We start from the raw sequence: 18583 nt of genomic DNA, 5'->3' as shown, positions 1-18583 counted from the left end.
TTAATCTCTCATGGGCGGGGGCATATCTGGCATCATGACGTGCATCGGGCGCATGTTGCCGAAGCTGGCTTGGTGGTGCAGCGTCGGGGTATCGTCGAATGTGATCTTCGACGGAAAGGCCCCATGCCCTTGATACGAGTTTGACGCGTTGGTGAGCGTGCCCTCGAACATGCTCTCTGGCGAACCGGACGCGGTCATTGCGAGCGGCGGGCTCGCGGGCTCGTCAAACTCTGAGTAATCGTATTGGGGGACAGGCTTGCGTGCTGCACGGCGCGCTGCGGCCGCCGAACCTGACCCGGAGCGCTCAAGGGGAATCATTTCGGGAGACGCAGCGCCTGGCGCATAGGAGATCGGCCGGCCTAGACGCGCGTGGGCGATGGCCTCGATCGACTTTGAACTGTGGTGCCCGTTCCGCGGGGGTTCTGGGGAAGACAAGGCACGCTGGGAAGAGGGGCGGGAGCGGTAGTTGGCGGTGGCGACTGAGGAAGAGGAAGATGTGCGTTTGGTAGGCGGGAGATAGTAATGCGGCGGGACGGGTGCTTCGCCATCCGCAACGATCATCTTTTCCTCGGCGATAGAATTGATTTCCTCGTCTGACCCAATGGGTGTACGCCCGAGTTGAGACGCTCGAGCGCTCGGAGACGGGTCGTGCATGTTTTTTGACAGGCCATCGCCGCTGTCTGACGTGTGCTTGGCTTTCTTGAGGGAACGGGCGGTCACCGTGGCCAGTCCGTTCCATTTCCCATTACTACCGCTGTGTCCGGCCTCCGCGCCGAGGACCCGAGCCCGTCCACGAGTTGGACGACGCCTGCACAGCCAGAACAAAATCGCTGCGAGTACTGCGGCCACGAAGGCGACACCGCCCACGACACCGCCTGCGATGGCACCGGCATGTGAGCTTTTGGACGATCCTGAGACGAGAATCGCAGACGTGGAGGGAGAAGGCGACGTCGATGATGATGCGGATATAGTTGCGGACGCAGAAGAGGGTGAAGGGGCAGAACCGATGACGCACGACGTATCGGTGCCATTGTGGACGAAGAAAGACTCCGACTGCGATGACAAGGAGGCGATGGAAGCCTGTAGCACATACCACCCCTGAGGAACATCGACTTGGGTCCATGTCCAATTACTTAAAGATGGGTCGAGGTCTGTGCCGATAGTTTGTGTGATGGACAATGTGTCCCGCCGTGCGGGGCGAGCTACACCATCGCTCTGCGTGTTCGTGGGCGGTGATTGTTGGGTAACGTCGCTGTCCGTGATGACCAGTCGAAGTCCGGAAGAGGATCCGAGGTAATTCCAGGTGACGACCGCTGCACCGCATGTCCACATTTCAGGGACAGTGTTGAAGAAGAGTGGGAGAATTCCATTCGACGAGGACGATGTAGGAGCGGAGGACGTAGAGGTGGGGGTCGACAAGGATGGAGTCGATGAGGGGAGATTGCTACTCGGGAGTGGAGACACAGAGAGCACACCACCTGGAAGACTCACAGTCGCCATGATAGCAAAGAGGAGAGGTCGTGGATGGTCGAGCGTCTAATGAAGAAAAGATGGAGATGAATCGCTTGACGCCCGCAGCTTCTAAGTAAGGGCAGTGTCAGGGCGTAAGGGGAGAGTTAGGAGGTAGCCGGTCAACCTGAGATGCCCTCTCAAGAGATATCGACGATGACCGCCGCCTGCGCAGTGGCCCAAGTAACCCGTAAGATGGTGTGTGTCCTGTGTACAGCGTCATTAAATGATACAGAGCGTCAGCAAAAAATATGAACCAGTTGGCCGATAATCCCCGATCGCCGACAGATGTTCAGCGACTTACAGACGAGCTTTCCTTGACCACCTCAAACTCCAACGTCGATGACAGCAAGGCTTAGCGGGTTCTGAAGAGCTGGGGGTGCAGCTTTTGCCTGGCGGTGAAGTCAACGAAGATGAACGGTGGAGGGAGAGTTGTGGAGAAGCCACCACCAGTACCCCATGTTCAGTGCCTATTGTCAGATCTGTGTCACAGGACGCGTATGATTTCCTCATAATCTGCGCATCTTTTGGGGTCAAACCGACCCCTATCGAGGTATCACCCATCCGAGACTGTTCCGAAACAAGTTAGGTACGGCTGCAGTTTGCATCTTTTCTGCGGTAATGGACGGCGTCAGCGTCGAGCCGCCTTGAGTTGTGATCCTCTGAGCTATGAACATACTCGCTTTGGTTTCGCTCTGATGATCTTTATCTGGCTTTGATTCATCCTCGTACGACTTGGATTATCAGTGACCTAGCAGAAACCGAGTGACTAGTCGCCATTATATATGCGACTAATCGCCCCTTGGTTCCAGGTAGTGTCAAGACCGTCGACTCAACAAGGTCAGTCTCCTGCCCAGCTTCATGCTACCAGTAACTCAGAGTTCCATTTCCGTGTCAGCTAGTATCTTTCCCCGCGTGGACTTGATAGGCCGTCTGTCTATACATAGGCACACCTTAAACAGCTTGCCGAAGACACTCGCTGCCTTAGCTTTACAGCTTCAACAGTCTTCAATCCATTCGCGAGCATACCTTCGATTAGCATGCAGGAGATATGCGCCGAATCCCGACATCCATGCAAGCCCGCGCACCCCATACACCTCTTTAAGCACGCAAACCGATGCCAAGTGGCTGCACATGAGCGCCCATCGACGCATTAGGTGCCGCTCACGTCAGAGGCGGTTAGCTGTCGCTCCTTGTTAGCACCGCTTGCGGTGCACAGGTCTCGAATCTAGTGCTCATTGCTCATGTCCCTGAGACTTTGGAAGGGGCTGTTGAATACAACGATAGGCTCTTCCTGTGAGCTTGCATGTGAGCTCTTGTTCAGTCTTCAGATGCATGTCTCATAATGATACACAGTCGATGCTGCCAATCTCATTGGCGAAAGCGAGGATACAATCTTACCACGCACTCCCAACTGGCGGGCGAGAGGCGCGCTCTGTCGATAGCATTGATAGCGCCAATGAGAGGTCTTCTGTCCATTCAGGCAATCTCATCAACAGTTCTATGGTCACCGATTGGCTGACAGGGATGTTCAAGTTATGGCGGTGCATGCTTTTGTTATGCTGAACCTGAATACATCGATCAGGATGAAACTGTGTCGGGCTTCTCGCTGTGAACCCGTCTTGTTTAAATGCCTCAATACTCTTCCTGTTTTTGCGACTATCTGTCTTTGATCCCCTCTTATGTTTCTTTCTTTCCTCTGCATCTCCGCCTTTTTGCGCCTGGCGTTGGCGGCACGCTCTGACGTCGTGGCCCGCGATGACTACTGGCCACCGACAATTCATGAAGTAACTGTCGGTGGATTGCTAGGAGATGCCAAGACGCCAAATCTCATATTCAACCCAGCGGTCATCCAAGCTAAGAAGGGCGAGATAGTTCGATTCACCTTGTGAGTCGCAGCTTGATCTCTATATCTCTATTCCTCGCTTAAGCGCTATTCCTTGGACAGCAATGTGAAGAACCATACAGTCACACAGTCATCCTTCGATGCTCCATGCTCGAAGATGGACGGAGGGTTCGACACCGGGTTGTATGTATCTGCTTCTGTCGTTTCATGCCCACGACAACTCATTCGCATTTGACGCCAGCACCAATGCTGTAGGCTTCAATCAGAGTTCTGATTTTCCCACGTTCAACTTCACGGTTACCGACGACTCCAAACCGATCTGGGGGTACTGTCGGCAAGCTCCGCCCCCTCCTGGCCCAACACACTGTCAGTCTGGTATGGTTTTTGCGATCAATCCTCCGTCATATGGGAACACCTTCGAGAAGTTCTTGACCACCGCGAAGGCGTCCCACGAGCAAAGTCGGCCTCTAACGCATTATGTTACGGTGGGTGGTGTGAAGAGTGACGGCACTCCCAACTTGGCGTATGACCCGCCCATCGTGAAAGCAAGCCCGGGCGATAAAGTTCATTTTACCTTGTAAGTCGTTGCCCCTCTAGTGTATTGAGACGTTGCTGAAACGTTCGTATCTTGATAAGCAATGTCAAGAATCACACTGTGACGCAGTCTTCGTTTGGGTCTCCCTGCGAGAAGCTTTACAACGGCTTCGATTCTCAATTGTGAGCCTAATCACGCTCTTGTCCGTGAAGCTGTGTGAAAACATCCGATATTCTATAGCAATCCTGTAGGCGCGAACACGACCTCGAATTTCCCCTCTTTTGAGATCACGGTCAACGACACAAATCCAATCTGGGGATATTGCCGTCAAAAGAACCCCTCTTCCCATTGCGGTGCTGGCATGGTGTTCGCTGTCAATCCACCGGACTCCGGAAACACGACATTCGACGCGTTCAAGACGCGAGCAATCAAAGAACAAGGGACCTCTACCACGAGTTCTGTCGCTTATGCATCTGCGACTTCGTCTGTGTGTTCGTCGCAACCTACGACTCATCACGTCACTGTGGGCGGGCTGCAAGCAGACGGCAAGACACCGAATCTAAAGTATGATCCGCCATATGTACAAGCGAACCCTGGAGACACAATTCAGTTCAAGTTGTAAGCCCCGACTTCATTGCGCTTGATAACTTTGAATTGATCATGATTCTCATTTCAAGTCTAGTCAAGAACCACACTGTAACGCAGTCGTCCTTCGAGGACCCTTGTGAGAAAGTCTATGGAGGGTTTGATTCCGAATTGTGAGCTTCCTTGGTACTTCGCTTGATAGACCCACTAACGTGTACAACCTTCAGTAAGGCCGTCAGTCCTACTCAGGCTTATGACCTCCCGACTTTTGAAATCCTGGTTAACGACACGAAGCCAATTTGGACACACTGCCGTCAGACGAATCCCGTCTCACACTGTGGTTCCGGCATGGTTTTCGCCGTGAACCCTCCTGCGTACGGGAACACGTTTGATAAATTCTTATGGAAGGCGAAAGCTCAGGGCTCGGGGACGTCCAATTCCTCTGGCTTTTCGAATAGCTCTTCCTGCTTTACAACGGGCGCCAAAGGCGTTAGCTTGTCATCCGCCAGCACGAGCGGCGACAGCACAGATTCCGATAACATCAGCAAACTTCTACGATACATCCCGGCTGTTATTGGCCTTCTGGGTGTCGCAGTCTTCCTTATGTTGACGCTTTGTGTCATCGGTATTCTCCTTCTCCGTCGCTCTCGTGGTAGCTCCTGGTCATCGCGATCAGTGAGTCCAAGCTATCAACCAGTTCGTGTCTCAGGTCCATCGATGAAGGCGGAACAGGCACGCTTTCATGACGACGTGGCTAATTATGGGGATGGCGCGTAAGTGGTGCGAATAGTGGAGCCATTGATGGGTAATTATTCTTGGTTACTCTCTTCTGTCATAGATGTGTCTCCACGTATATTCTAGTTCACATAATTGCCGCGGACTCTCTGAGGATGCGTCGGACAACATTACTCAGCTACTTATTCCACGTTCTTTTTTACATACCGTGGACCATAGTTTACATGACGCTTTACGCGAATGTGCTATACTAGGGACTTCTGCACTATCGAGTGATCAATCAATCCTACACCGCTTGAACTGCGCTACGATCTAACTCACCTTCCATCCACATGAGCACTCAGAGAACCACAGGTGAAGTCTATAACAAAAATCAACAAAACGCAGGCTCCTTCTCTATCGCCTGATATCTCACGTACAGAAAATGGCGCCCAGCCTGCCTGAAGAGAAAATATATTATTACAGAGAATATTTGTGAAAAGCTCTCATTAAAGGTAATTGCAAGTCAAAGAACCGCAAAGGCGTCAGCATCTTGTTCAGGCGCTGTGTGCATACTGACAACACCGCAAACCAGCAACGAAATGCTTCCGGGTCACGTTGGTCGGTTTTTGACCTTTGAATGACGGGAACACGCACTGACGTGCCTCTGTGACGGTAGAAATGTCGGACTCAGAGCAACCGAGATACTGGGAAAGTATGATCACATTATGTGCTCACTCGATCCCCGACCCCTATCCTCTTGTATAGAATCGAAGTACGAAGTGTTTCTCGGCTGGTCCCGCGCCCGTTTTGACTTTGGATTGAAGCAGCAAGTCAAACGCGGACGACGTCTCTAGGCAGGTGATCTGGTACCGATACCGATAAGTTAGAAGTTGCAAAGCTTATCATCAGACATCTTCCTCGTCGGACGTGTATTGCGATTATCAGCAACTGTATCTTGAATCACGCTTCAAATCACCTCGACTTGGCCGAAGGGTATAGCCGAGGAAACAGAGATGCTGAAGGGGTCATGGGAATGTTAAAACCGATCTTGTGAAGATCTGGGAAGCTTGCGACGTTGAAAGGTCAGCGTAGGGACTATGATCGCGGAGCAATTGATACATACGATCCCATACAGGCCTTGCGTTTCTCTATGGAACGACACTACTTCTCAGTCCAGACTCAAGCACACGGCCTCGGACCGGACCAATTCAACGCGGGATATCGGAGGCAGAGGGGCGTTAGCTATATTATAGAGAGCAAAGATCGAGAGTGACAAGTCATAGATGCTGGTCCTACAGTTATGGTGTGATATGTCTATGTGGTGCGAGAGCTGAAAAGAAATCTCTGGTGTCGTGAGCTCTCAAAAGCCAGGCACTCAAGATTAACCTCCTGAGCGACGACTCCTCAAGGGAAGCGGAAGCCAAGGCCTGTGTCGCCGATTGTGTCCCTTATGACCGCTAGATGCGGAGAGACCAACTTTCTGTATCTTCGCTAGCCTGGAAAGAATCATTCACATGGGCAGTCCGGCGGTAGAGATAAAAACAGGGTACCTTCTGAGACCAGTCCATGATACTAGAACAGCTACAGCTGTAGATAGAACAGACATGGCGACAAAGGCGTAGGGGGTTGCTTCGATGTGACTTGTTAACTGAAATAGACGTGAGAGATGGGGAGCTAAGAGAAAACGGAAGACATACATTCATACCGAAAAGCCCAGCGATAAGGGCCCCCATGCCGATGCCCATGGTCCCTATCGAAACCTTAAATAAATCGTGAGATGCATTCTTTACCCTGTTTATGCGACGATACCTTCAAGTCTAGAGCCAGCAAGGCATTGCGATTAGAGTCTAATATGAGTTCGACTATCTCTTGCGTGGATTGGACATTGCTCTATATATGCATGTGAATATCGAAATAAAGACTGCCTACGCATCACGAACCTGTGTATTTTCGGCCTCGTTAACTATCTCCTCGACTTGTTTAGAAAAGGTTTCAAGGAGGACTTCGAGCTCATCGTGGTCATTCAGGGTGCGTGCGAGACCCTTCTTCTTGTCGCTAAGGTACATGGCTGCAAGGTCCTCGTCTACGTGGCGCAAACCGCATTAGCATGGTGCCGTGCAACGACGTGAGAGTTAATATGTACCTTGTTCCAACACCTCGTCTATAGACTCCTGAACCTAATAATAGGGTGATCAGTGAAAGTCCTCGGTCCAGTGACAAGGGCGAGTGTTCACAAGTTTGGCTCGATTCAGGAAGCTTGTGAGTCGCCGCGAATAATGCAGAAGTCGTTTAAACTTGTCATGATCGATGTCATCCTCAAGTTCTGCCAGCAGACCGCCGAGAAGGTTCCGAATGAAAACCATCTCGGCTTCCAGGGCGCTTACAACAGAGAGGAAGATGGATTCCAATGCTCTGAAGCATGTCTGCTGTTCGTGAGGAGCCGGCGGTCACCAATACGTCCATAGACTCACAAAAACTCATATGGCAGCCCAGCGCCTTTCATCTTGAGATTATGCTGCGGGAGAGTCAGGATCGCCGTTGATGAAATGTTGATGAAGCCATACTTCGAGATGATATAGAAAGACTGAGTGTAGCCTTGAGTCTGTGGACCCATACGTGTCGAACAATATAACAGCATCTGCCTTGACGAGTGCGCGGATGTGTAAAACATTCACCTAGACGATGAACGATGAACTTGTTAACATGGGATGCGGAGCGTTGGGGGTGAAAGGTGACTTACAAGGATTGCTTCCCTTCTCACCAAAATGGTTGGGACCAAATTTGGAATCCTGGAATCAATCTTCCGCAGGTCACGCGGCTTTTCACAACAGAGCGTCACCTGCTCAGTTGCATGTGGGAATGGTGAACAGAATCGATTTCTTACGTTTAGACGATGCTCGGAAGAGAGGTCCGATCTTTTGAACTGTCCGGAGATGGTCTTCACGTTCCCTACTCAGACGTAAGTAACCATTCTATCAAAGGCTGTATTGTCATGGTACTGCGCCGATTTTATGCAACAATGCTGGGTGGATGCGTCATGTTCCGACCAGGCCTCAGTACCCGAATTCATCTCCGCAGGAGCATTTTTTTCGGGTATGATTGCCATGAATACATTAATGCACCCAAGATTCGAATGCTTTGACCACCACCAGCACCGTGTCCATGGGGGAAAGGCGTTTACTCACCACCCGCATCCAGGATTGTGCCTACAGAGAAAGTGTTATTTTCAAAAACTCCGCGCACAAGCTCAAGGGAGCGACATACATCGCAGCATCAAGTCTGTCTGCTGACGCCCCTTGATAGCCTTTTCCAATATAGCCGCTTTTGCAGCCTCCTCCCGACCGTCAGATGGACCTGTGTATGACTCTTCTGGCCAGATATTGAATCTCGAGGTCCATGACATTGCGCGAGCCCCTCTAGATGAGATGTAAACGCTATGTAATGATCTAGAAGAGCGAGAGTGCGATTTTCTAGATGAATTTCTCATGACAAGGGGGCTGGCGGTCGCGCTGCTGGCGCACGATCCAGTGAGGCCAACGCGACTCCGAGAGGGGAATGGAGAGGCAAGGGGCATCACATAGCGAGCGTAGGACCTCCAGAGGCCTTTATGCATGCGCGTAGCGTATGGACGCGGTTTGACGCGAATATCGAATGTTTTCGAGCCTAAAGCACTCGAGACGGAGCGGTCGGCTTTCGCGCAATTTCGCGCGCTGCAAACACTCGCGGACGAGTGACAGCTAAATCATGTGACCTCTATGACGTAAATACCGACGAGGTGGCACTCGCCTACAGTAGACCCCGCATTCTTGCTTACCACCCCGCATTCTTGCCCTTCCTTCCCCACAAACGCTTTGAAACAATATGCTTCGAATTTAACCCGCCCCAGTCGTCAGCAATCCATCGGTGATAAATGTTTGAGGCGCAAATAATCGTATCTCCTGTTATTATTACCGCGATCTCGCATTCGGGAAGTTTTGTTCCGCTCAGGTCAGACGGTCAGCTGTTCTCGTTTAGAGTTGACGCTCGGCGCAACGGTCGCTGAAAGAGTGCCCTGGCTCATAACGATCTAGAACGGTGTATGTCGCTCTTGATCTTTGCGAGGTGCCGCTGCGTGTCCCGGCCCTGCGGTTCATCGTGAAATTCACTTCGCACATTGTAGCATGTGACGCCTCCATGGACCTCTCCTTGTGTACATAGAGCGTCCTTACACAACGTGCACGGTCCCCCACGATCGGACAATTCCGTATCGGCAAGCCCTCAGAAGTAATTCCGACTGGGTTATTTTTTCCGGGCTTGGGACATTCGGTCACAGAACCAACTAATTCATATCCCACCAATCGTCTCTTCCTGCCTTCTCGATAGAGTTCAACCTTTCAACCTCCTCTCATATCATGTCTGTAACCCGGCAACTCTCCAACATCCCTCTCCAATATGCCTGAGACCCGTCGACTTCTGGAGGCAGCGACTGCCCTCTCTCAACTCCTCCGCGCCAGCGGGGTTCCCCACGCCTTCTACGGAAGTTTATTCACTGCAGTCGTTACTAGCAGCACACAAGCCGATGTACGATGCTTTCATGTCGTCTGACAGTCCTTCCACTCATCGGAGTCAAGGAAATCTTCTGCATAGTCGAAGGGGGCAGCACTCATCCATTCCGTCGTGTGCGCCAGGCGCTCACAGGCAGGCAAGACATCACTATCACCGCCTCACCATGGAGTAATCGGTATGCTCCCCAAGTGATCTCCTCATGCCCTCGTTGACAAACATGTCTCAGTCTGCATGCAAAATACCATCGGTGCATTCCTCCAATAGAGGTAAGTCTCTCTATTGTATCAGCTGTGCTCTGCACTCATACCCTTCGACGTCTTCAAGATCGAGATACTACCTGCAGGGGAAGCTGGTCCTCGGCGCCTAGACGCATTGACCGTCACCGTCATGAGTGGTATCCCTTTCTTGTCGATATCCGAATTCATCCGCGCCAAACTGAAAACGTGGTTAATGTGCGTGTCGCGCCTTCTACATCATTGTCTCTATTCGCTGAGTGCTGATTCTTGCAGCCGCGGATCTGAACGAGACGCACAAGACATCATCTTCTTCGTCAGTCGATATTGGAACAGCGTTGATATGAACCGTATCCCAGAGCACGACATGAACCATTTTGTGGAGGTCTATGGGGCTGCTGCGCCAGGGTGGGCGGCATTGAAAAGGAAGTATGGTATGTAATGCCATGCCGAAGGCATGCGGCGGACATCGGATTGTGATCGACTGATGGCGGTGGTGTTGGTGAGGTGCATGTATGACTGATAGTATCGATAGCAGCAGAGCGTTGGGGCTCTAAAAATCCCAATGGGAAAGATCATAAATTATGCAAAGGACATCTTCTGGAGGTTATGGTCATCTCGCCCACTTCTATCTATGAACAGCTAGTGATATCAGCTTCTCAATGAGTTGTCCGGTGGGTCTTCGAAGTTCATAAATCAAATTGTCGTCTCGCGGACATCCTGGAGGCAGAACACGTTAACTCGCATCGCAGGTCGAATCGTCAAATCTATATCTGACTCCGACATGCACTACTAGCCTGAGTGCGAACTGTTCAGACCCGAGTCCAAAAGCCTCGTGTCCTTGAGGATCTCCCGATTCTGCAATGCGATTGCAATATACAGGATTACGTTCATCACGTATCCAGTTGAGCACCCCCACTGATTCGATCAGATGACGCACGATATTCCCACTCATGTAAGACATTTTCTCTTGCTCGGTACGCGAGGCGTGCTACCACATTCGCCAATAATACCTCTTGCAGACAACAATTCCAGATTAGCGCTGGTTCTTGCGCTATTCCTGGTTGGGCGGCTGTGAATTCCGGTGCCTCTTCGAGTTTGTCAAGACCTATCTCCGCTGGAGTGACGAAAACCCGAGAATCGCTGGACCCAGCTCGCGGACACGGAAAGCACACAGAATGATCCTCGTCGACAAGGTTTGACATCGAGAGCGTCACCTTTTGATATCAGATGCCCCCTCTCACGGGACTTGCCTGTGCGCTACCGGGTGGTAAGTTCGCCGCCTTGTCGCCGCCGGCTGGTTTTGGCTTATCCATCTGAAGTAACGCTGAAGCCTTGCTTGGGGAGAGACAGCGTCTGTAGGAGCTCAACAATCCTTAGTTGGCCTATTGAAACGCTTTGACCAGTGTGTCTTGACAACTCTCCGAGAACTTACGAGACCCTTTTGAGCATGCGGGTGTATTGCCAAAATGCAGCGGCTCTAGGCATGTGCTCTGGATTGTTCCGACAACGTCAAAATCAGCGGGATATTCTTCAGCTATTTCCCACGATGACACAGACTCTCCGGCCTTCAATGATGCATATGCATGTGAAGCGGTAGGTATGCCAAGATTTCGAAGAAACCAGAAAATGCGCTGAGCGAATGACTGATCCGGGGGAAAACAGCCATGAATTACGGCTCGGAGCTGTTCCTACCAATACAATCGTATTTACGCACCTTGCTTCCTCAGATCTCAGAGCACAATGCTCGATAGACGCTGCGGCGAAGTCATCGTTCGACGTTCTGACAGTCTGACAATTGAAATTTCTGAACTTGATAGTGTCACGTACTCACATTCTGTGTGACGCTACTGTCACGTAAGTGACACATGTGATGGACCAGTGACGCGTACGCGTCGAGTTGGCGGCAAAGCTGCAAACGTCTTCCACTCTCCTGCTTGACTGGTACTGCTTCAAATCACTATGCCTGTCGCAATCCAGACATCGACCAACCCAGGAGGAATCAAGTCCTATTATCAGGCCAAGATAGAAGCCGCAGAGCTTTTGATCAACCAGAAGACACAGAACCTGCGCCGTCTGGAGGCACAACGCAATGCATTGAACGCGCGGGGTAAGCATTCCAGAACATAGCCTTTCACGCTCATGAAACAAGATTCCGAACAGTGCGTCTTCTTCGAGAGGAGCTTCAACTTCTACATGAGCCTGGAAGCTATGTCGGTGAAATTGTGAAAGTTATGGGCAAGAACAAGGTGTTAGTGAAGGTCCAGCCCGAAGGGAAATACAGTGTGTTCGAGCTCATTCTTCCCACTCGGCCCGTATAACCATTTTATCTAGTCGTCGACTTCGACGCAGAAATCGATGTACAAACACTCACACCCTCTCTTCGTGTTGCCCTTCGCTCCGATTCGTACACAATTCATAAAGTCCTCCCCAACAAAGTCGACCCCCTCGTCTCTCTCATGATGGTGGAGAAGGTTCCTGATAGCACATACGAAATGGTCGGCGGTCTCGATAAGCAAATTAAGGAAATCAAGGAGGTCATTGAGTTACCTGTCAAACATCCAGAACTCTTTGAAGCCCTCGGTATCGCGCAGCCGAAGGGCGTCCTCCTGTATGGACCTCCAGGTACAGGAAAAACCCTTCTGGCCAGAGCGGTCGCCCACCACACCGATTGCAAGTTCATTAGGGTTTCGGGGTCGGAATTGGTGCAGAAGTATATCGGCGAGGGAAGCCGGATGGTCAGGGAGCTATTCGTGATGGCTCGGGAACATGCGCCGAGTATCATCTTCATGGACGAGATCGATTCTATCGGAAGTTCTCGAGGGGAGAGCGGCTCTGGCGGCGGTGACTCTGAAGTCCAGCGAACCATGCTGGAGCTGCTAAATCAGTTGGATGGCTTCGAACCCACCAAGAATATTAAGGTGGTCATGGCCACTAACCGGATAGGTTTGTGAATTTCAAATGGAAGTCTATGGTACCCTGAATTCGCTATCTAGATATTCTTGATTCGGCTCTTTTACGGCCTGGGCGTATCGACCGAAAGATTGAGTTCCCACCACCCGGCCCCGAGGCACGCGTTGCCATCCTTCGAATTCACTCACGCAAGGTCCGTCAACACCACTACACACTTTGTATCCTTTTCATCTAACCGATTGTGCCAGATGTCTCTCCAACGAGGTATCAATCTACGCTCTCTCGCAGAGAAGATGGGACAATGCTCGGGTGCAGAGGTCCGAGGGATATGCACAGAAGCAGGTACGCACATCGATTTCCCTGCGAGGAACAAACCCCAAACGGACACATCTTGACATCTCCGATAGGTATGTACGCATTGCGTGAGCGGAGGCAGCATGTCACGCAAGAGGACTTTGAGTTTGCCGTGGCAAAGGTGAGTTCCTGTGTCGCTTCATATCGCATATGCACTGGGGCTCATCAAATTCACTCCACAGGTTCTGAAAAAGAACCAGGAAGGGAATACTTCTGTCAACAAGCTATTCTCATGATGTCTGTGTGCCCCGGTTTCTCATTTTCCTGTCGTCGGCGTAATCATCCTTTCCTGTGTAATATGGACGCACACTTAGTCGTCGATCAAAGCAGGCATGCAACATCGCAAATGATGGTTATCTGTGTTAGCTGTATATTGCTTTCCGCTCAAGAGGCTTATACATTCAGCCACATAAGCCAAATAAGATCGACGATCCTACGCCAGCCGACAAACACCTGGCGCACATTCTACCTAACCTATCAATAGGTCAATTTACCGGGCATAACATAGGACGCATCACGACGCGATCAGCTTCTTTCTTCGAAGGTTTGACGTGAACTCATTACCAACTTAGCAGCGCAACCTTGACATTCCACTCATTCCTTTGACCGCGGTATGAACTCACAGTGTGAACAATTCCTTGCCAATAACAATCTCTCTTATTCAGATCTGTACCGGGACACCCATCAACATATGTTTGATGTTTGGCCAACCGATGACTGTTCTTTGACGTACAACGGCTATCCTCTGTGTCAGATCGGTGTATGAAGTACTGGCATCTTTATTCTTCTTCATAAGTCCGTTGGCTAGTCTCGTCTGCGCTGAGCTATCGCTGCGTACCCTGAAAGTTCTGATGTGACCTGCCATATTATGTAGAATTACTAAAGTATGCAAATATCTGGTGCTTGAGGAATTTTGCCGTGGAGGCAAATGGGCCTCATAGCCTCCATTTTTTTTAATTCGGTACAGCTCCAGTTTACAAGTTATCGCTTGGTTTGTCGTGCTGTAGAAGTGCTCAAGGCTACAGAGAACTCGATCAAAATGCACAATTCGTTACGGTACGCGAGGGACGGCGGATTCGGAAGTGATCTAGAAGTCGCGGAGTGTCTGAAAGAACTTGAGCTCCGCCTCAATATCCAGCAACAGAAACAGTCCTGCAACTTCACCAGCAACATGACCGACAACAATGCCTCTTGACGCTACCCCAAATCTCTCAGCCCTCATTGGGCCGATAGTAACGTGAGAATGGGATAGGAGTTTCCAGAAGATGCTCGTGGTAGGTTGACGTTGGCCTGGCATAGGCCGCGAGGCTGAATTTTAAGCGCTCTTACTTGAGATCCCCGTCTCGTCTCCCCACCATTTCCCGCTGCCACCTCGACTCCATAAACCAGCAGCGTGCGTGCAGCCTTCAACTTAGTCACCACCTCTCGGACCATCGTGATCTTTCCCGAGATACACCTCGGTGCGTTGATGGTCTGATTTTTCTGTCGTTCGCTCATCAGCTTCTTCCTATCGTATGGTGACTTGCAGGCTACCTTGATCTCAGTATCATTCAAGATGGTCGGAGTCTGTCCTCACCTGCGATCGTCTGGTACCTGTGCAATCGAATCATGCCCATTCAACCATGATGTCATATTCTGTGAGCCATGCCAACGTATTTTGACCAGCATCAGAGTCTATGAAGCCCATGCCCGTGGCAAAAAGCACCTCAAAGTCATATCTGGGGCGTCAACATCCTTCCACTGTCCTACATGCGATGTTAACGTCAGCGGAACGCACTGCTGGGAACAGCATATCAATGGCAGGCCCCATCGCTCGCGAACTGAAGGAGTGGGTGCTCCAGTCGATGTACAGCCAGAAGAGGTCCATGCTCTCCCGGGGCAAACACGCTGCCAGCTATGTCACGTCAACGTCAACAACGGCCATTGGAGTTTACACGTTACCAAGCCGTCTCATAAGCGACGAGAGCAGTTTGTTGCTTATAAGTCTGCGTTCGATGAGGCCTCCAAAGACAAACATGGTGTCACAATCTCTCATGGCGATTCCGGTATCGACTTTGGTATTGTTGAGCTGCAGGATGCAGAAGGAGGTGTGCGAGTCGAGCTCAAGATCCAGATGACTAGTCAATCCACCCGGATAAAAATTACAGGTCTCAAACTGGCTTCGACATCGTCATCACTTTCATTCCATTCTCCGTATGTGCTTCTACATCATCCGTAGTTCGTCTCATAATTTTGCGCTATAGTTTCGCATTTGCGGTTCCTAGTCCTTCTGTTCTCCAGAGCGGTCGTGTGACTCGTGTGTACATCACGTTTCAGCAGTCTTTGCGCGGCAGGTATCAAGATCGGCTGGAAATTGCCTTTGAAGATATCGGTCTCGGTCAACGTTTCATCATTGTTCGCGCTCTTAAAGCCATCGTAGGCAGCAAGGCAGACTATGAGGCACTCAAACCTGTCAGCCCCTATGTACCACGGAAGACGACTAGGCGTTCGCCAGAGACTGAGGTTTTGCCGGGCGATCCGCCACCTGCTACCAATGCAATTAAGTGGGTTGTATCACTGCCAGTGGCCCCGATTCCAGAATCCATCTCTTCTGTCTTATTTGCTGGCTCTGTCTCGGAGATCATCGCCCAACTTAAAAGGACTGTGTTACCACCGCATCTGAACGCGACTACATATTCACGCCATTTCCAGTCTCTCATTTGGATCGAGGAGAACCAAATGGAGTGAGTCTTGTATTTGCAAGTGGCCGCTGAATGACACTGATCTGCTTCACTCTAGGAATGATCTCCACATCTATGATATGGATGATGCTGTACTTGATCGACACGGCATATATTACTAGTCAGTTGCCTGCGAATATCCAATTTTAACCATGTACTCACCTAGTCGTGAAGTTTGAAGGTCCCAGGGCTGGCTGAGAAACGTCCGAGTGTCATAACGGGTGAGCGATTTCGCCTGCATAGTCATACAATCTTCATAGCTTAATATGGGTACAGGTGATTCCATCCTTGTCCAACGACACGGTTCCGACCGAGGGAAGTGGTTCGAAGGCCGCGTTCACTTCGTCCGAAGAGAGGAGGTTGGGCTCAAATTCCACTATTCGTTCCCTAACGCCGAAAGGGGTCAACTGTATAATGTACGCTTCAAACTGAACAGATTCCCTCTGCGACGACAGCATCAAACCCTGGTTACTGCATTTACACCGGAGCGCATATTCTTTCCAATTAGGCAGCACATCTTCGCGAAGCCACGCAACACGCCCTTCTCTCTGTACAATTCAAATCTGGTCAACAATGCCCCTCAGCTTGACGCCGTGACGTCTATCGTAAAATCTTCACCAGGCTCTGTTCCCTTCATCGTTTTTGGTCCGTGAGTACACGATGTTATCCTCCTCCTCTTTCTATCTTACCGTTCCATGAAGGCCAGGAACAGGCAAAACGGTCACAATCGTCGAATCCATCCTTCAAATCATACACGCCAATCCTCAAGCCCGAATTCTTGCATGCGCGCCAAGCAATTCTGCGGCCGATTTGATAGCCAGCAAACTTATATCCCTTGGAGCTCGAAAGCTTTTTCGATTTTATGCACCTAGCCGAACTCAAGAAAACGTCCCGGATGCCTTACTCCCGTTCACATACCGCAATATCGATGGCCTTTTTTCATCGCCTGAAATGCCATTTCTACGACGGTATAGCGTCATCGTTTCGACCTGCGTCTCTGCGTCTTTTGCTCATGGCATCGGAGTGCCGCGTGGACATTTTTCGCATATTTTTGTAGACGAAGCGGGCCATGCGACTGAACCGGAGGTCATGATCGCGATCAAGACGATTGCTGATTTGAATACGAATATTGTGTTGTCTGGCGATCCGAAACAACTTGGGCCTATCATCCGGTCCGCTGTTGCGCGTGATCTTCAGCTGGATATCAGCTATTTGGAAAGGCTCATGAATCGAGAGATTTATGACACGAAGAGTGGCCATGGCATCACGTACGTCCCATCTGTTGTCCTCCACCACAAATCTCGATCGTGAACTCCATCTCATTCAGGATCGTGAAATTGACCAAGAATTATCGCTCGCATAAGTCCATTTTGAAGTACCCCAACGAACGCTTCTACGCAAATGAATTAGAACCTTGCGCGGACAAAAAAACAACAGATTTTTTCCTGGGCAGCTCTCTTCTCGCATCCGGCAGATTCCCGATCGTCTTCCACGCTATGTCAGGGCAGGATGATCGAGAAGCTTCGTCTCCATCGTTTTTCAACGTTGAGGAAATTCTACAGGTCAAAGATTATGTTGTGCAATTGCGTGCTGATCGACGTTTTCGAGTCTGTAAGCATCCAACTCACGTTTTTGTGGATTGTCTTTGAAAATCCGTTCTGTTACAGCGGACCATGACATCGGAATCATAGCGCCTTATCATGCCCAATGTCGCAGGATAAGCAAAGCACTCAGCGGTGTCGCCGACGACATCAAGGTGGGCAGTGTTGAAGAGTTCCAGGGTCAAGTACGATTCTTTTCATGCTTTGCTTAGCAAGCCACTTATAGTTTCCCGTTCTCAGGAGCGAAAGGTGATCATAATATCAACTGTGCGCAGCAGTAGGGAGTTCGTTGCATACGACCTCAGACATACGCTTGGCTTCGTTGCAAATCCTCGTCGTTTCAATGGTGCGTCTGCTTTTGATTTCTAATTTCAGGACTCGAAGTCTGAAGATATCATAGTCGCAGTGACTCGAGCACAAGCCCTGCTCATCGTTGTCGGGGATCCTTACGTCCTGTCTCTTGATCCTCTGTGGCGTTCTTTTTTGAACTATGTCCACATCAACCAAGGATGGAAAGGTATCCCAATTCCTTGGGATCCGCGCGAGCCTGTTCGGGACAGTGGCGGATATGACGCTGAGCTGAGGGAGCTTGGGCTTGCTGATATGAACGATTTCACTCGTAGGATGGAATCATTGACCTTAGAGAACGTTGACGATGTTAACGAGGCTGACGCAAATGTCGATAGGCCGTGGAGAGATGTGGAGTGATAGGGAGGGATGTAGCTGACTGATATGATCTATGAGCGGGTTTTCGAATATTTTCTGCGAGATGCTTGTCCCGATCTTGACCTACCTTCAAAAATTGTGCTGCAACCTGTAGCGACTTGTAGCGACCTATATGCTTGGTATTTTGGGGCGAGAATGTTGTGCAAGGCAAGAGTAGAAGAGCGTAGAGGAGTGCAGCTTGCGGAGTTTGTGAGCTCGAAGTCCGCTTTGAAGCCTCACCCTGCTTCACCACCGGCGCGACCTGGCAGGCAACTCGCATATCGTGATTGCCAGCACCGTCACTGCACTTCCTAGGCGAA

General features: G+C 50.5%; 6 protein-coding genes across 6 annotated transcripts; 4 read left to right on the top strand and 2 right to left on the bottom strand.

Annotated features, from left to right (window-relative positions):
* Nucleotides 1-1922, bottom strand: HETIRDRAFT_461008 (uncharacterized protein; the record flags this gene model as incomplete). The annotated part of the gene is made up of 3 exons (XM_009553730.1): nucleotides 1814-1922; nucleotides 1637-1716; nucleotides 1-1581 (listed from the first exon to the last, which is right to left on the bottom strand). The coding sequence occupies exon 3, from the start codon at nucleotides 1498-1500 to the stop codon at nucleotides 1-3; it is 1500 nt and encodes a 499-aa protein (XP_009552025.1). The 5' UTR covers nucleotides 1501-1581; nucleotides 1637-1716; nucleotides 1814-1922.
* A 1457-nt stretch (nucleotides 1923-3379) lies between these two features.
* On the top strand, nucleotides 3380-4308 carry HETIRDRAFT_390146 (uncharacterized protein; the record flags this gene model as incomplete). The annotated part of the gene is made up of 5 exons (XM_009553729.1): nucleotides 3380-3397; nucleotides 3458-3538; nucleotides 3597-3932; nucleotides 3992-4072; nucleotides 4131-4308. Coding segments are annotated over exons 2-5 (621 nt in total), but the record flags the coding sequence as incomplete, so codon positions are not given.
* A 2265-nt stretch (nucleotides 4309-6573) lies between these two features.
* On the bottom strand, nucleotides 6574-8679 carry HETIRDRAFT_53911 (cora metal ion transporter; the record flags this gene model as incomplete). The annotated part of the gene is made up of 13 exons (XM_009553569.1): nucleotides 6574-6688; nucleotides 6743-6840; nucleotides 6890-6952; nucleotides 7002-7082; nucleotides 7133-7275; nucleotides 7336-7369; nucleotides 7427-7604; nucleotides 7664-7707; nucleotides 7757-7867; nucleotides 7933-8010; nucleotides 8077-8144; nucleotides 8381-8398; nucleotides 8457-8679. 13 exons carry the CDS (start codon nucleotides 8677-8679, stop codon nucleotides 6574-6576), a joined length of 1254 nt encoding a protein of 417 aa, XP_009551864.1.
* An 876-nt stretch (nucleotides 8680-9555) lies between these two features.
* HETIRDRAFT_481245 (uncharacterized protein) lies at nucleotides 9556-10412 on the top strand (the record flags this gene model as incomplete). The annotated part of the gene is made up of 5 exons (XM_009553728.1): nucleotides 9556-9752; nucleotides 9803-9912; nucleotides 9964-10003; nucleotides 10062-10189; nucleotides 10247-10412. The coding sequence occupies exons 1-5, from the start codon at nucleotides 9624-9626 to the stop codon at nucleotides 10410-10412; spliced, it is 573 nt and encodes a 190-aa protein (XP_009552023.1). The 5' UTR covers nucleotides 9556-9623.
* Nucleotides 10413-11879: 1467 nt separating this feature from the next.
* Nucleotides 11880-13586, top strand: HETIRDRAFT_37957 (putative 26S proteasome regulatory complex, ATPase RPT6). The gene is made up of 7 exons (XM_009553549.1): nucleotides 11880-12080; nucleotides 12134-12253; nucleotides 12305-12916; nucleotides 12967-13076; nucleotides 13132-13225; nucleotides 13291-13358; nucleotides 13420-13586. Exons 1-7 carry the CDS (start codon nucleotides 11933-11935, stop codon nucleotides 13471-13473), a joined length of 1206 nt encoding a protein of 401 aa, XP_009551844.1. The 5' UTR covers nucleotides 11880-11932; the 3' UTR covers nucleotides 13474-13586.
* Nucleotides 13587-15350: 1764 nt separating this feature from the next.
* HETIRDRAFT_390129 (uncharacterized protein) lies at nucleotides 15351-18297 on the top strand (the record flags this gene model as incomplete). Its single annotated transcript, XM_009553727.1, has 10 exons — nucleotides 15351-15430; nucleotides 15481-15960; nucleotides 16016-16078; nucleotides 16132-16178; nucleotides 16234-16606; nucleotides 16659-17225; nucleotides 17285-17568; nucleotides 17625-17743; nucleotides 17799-17904; nucleotides 17959-18297. The coding sequence occupies 10 exons, from the start codon at nucleotides 15351-15353 to the stop codon at nucleotides 18264-18266; spliced, it is 2427 nt and encodes an 808-aa protein (XP_009552022.1). The 3' UTR covers nucleotides 18267-18297.
* Nucleotides 18298-18583: the final 286 nt, after the last annotated feature.

The sequence above is a fragment of the Heterobasidion irregulare genome (assembly GCF_000320585.1).
Source record: "Heterobasidion irregulare TC 32-1 unplaced genomic scaffold scaffold_12, whole genome shotgun sequence".
Lineage (NCBI taxonomy): Eukaryota > Fungi > Basidiomycota > Agaricomycetes > Russulales > Bondarzewiaceae > Heterobasidion > Heterobasidion irregulare.
Note: the sequence above shows the minus strand (reverse complement) of the source record. Positions and strands in the feature narration are given on the sequence as shown.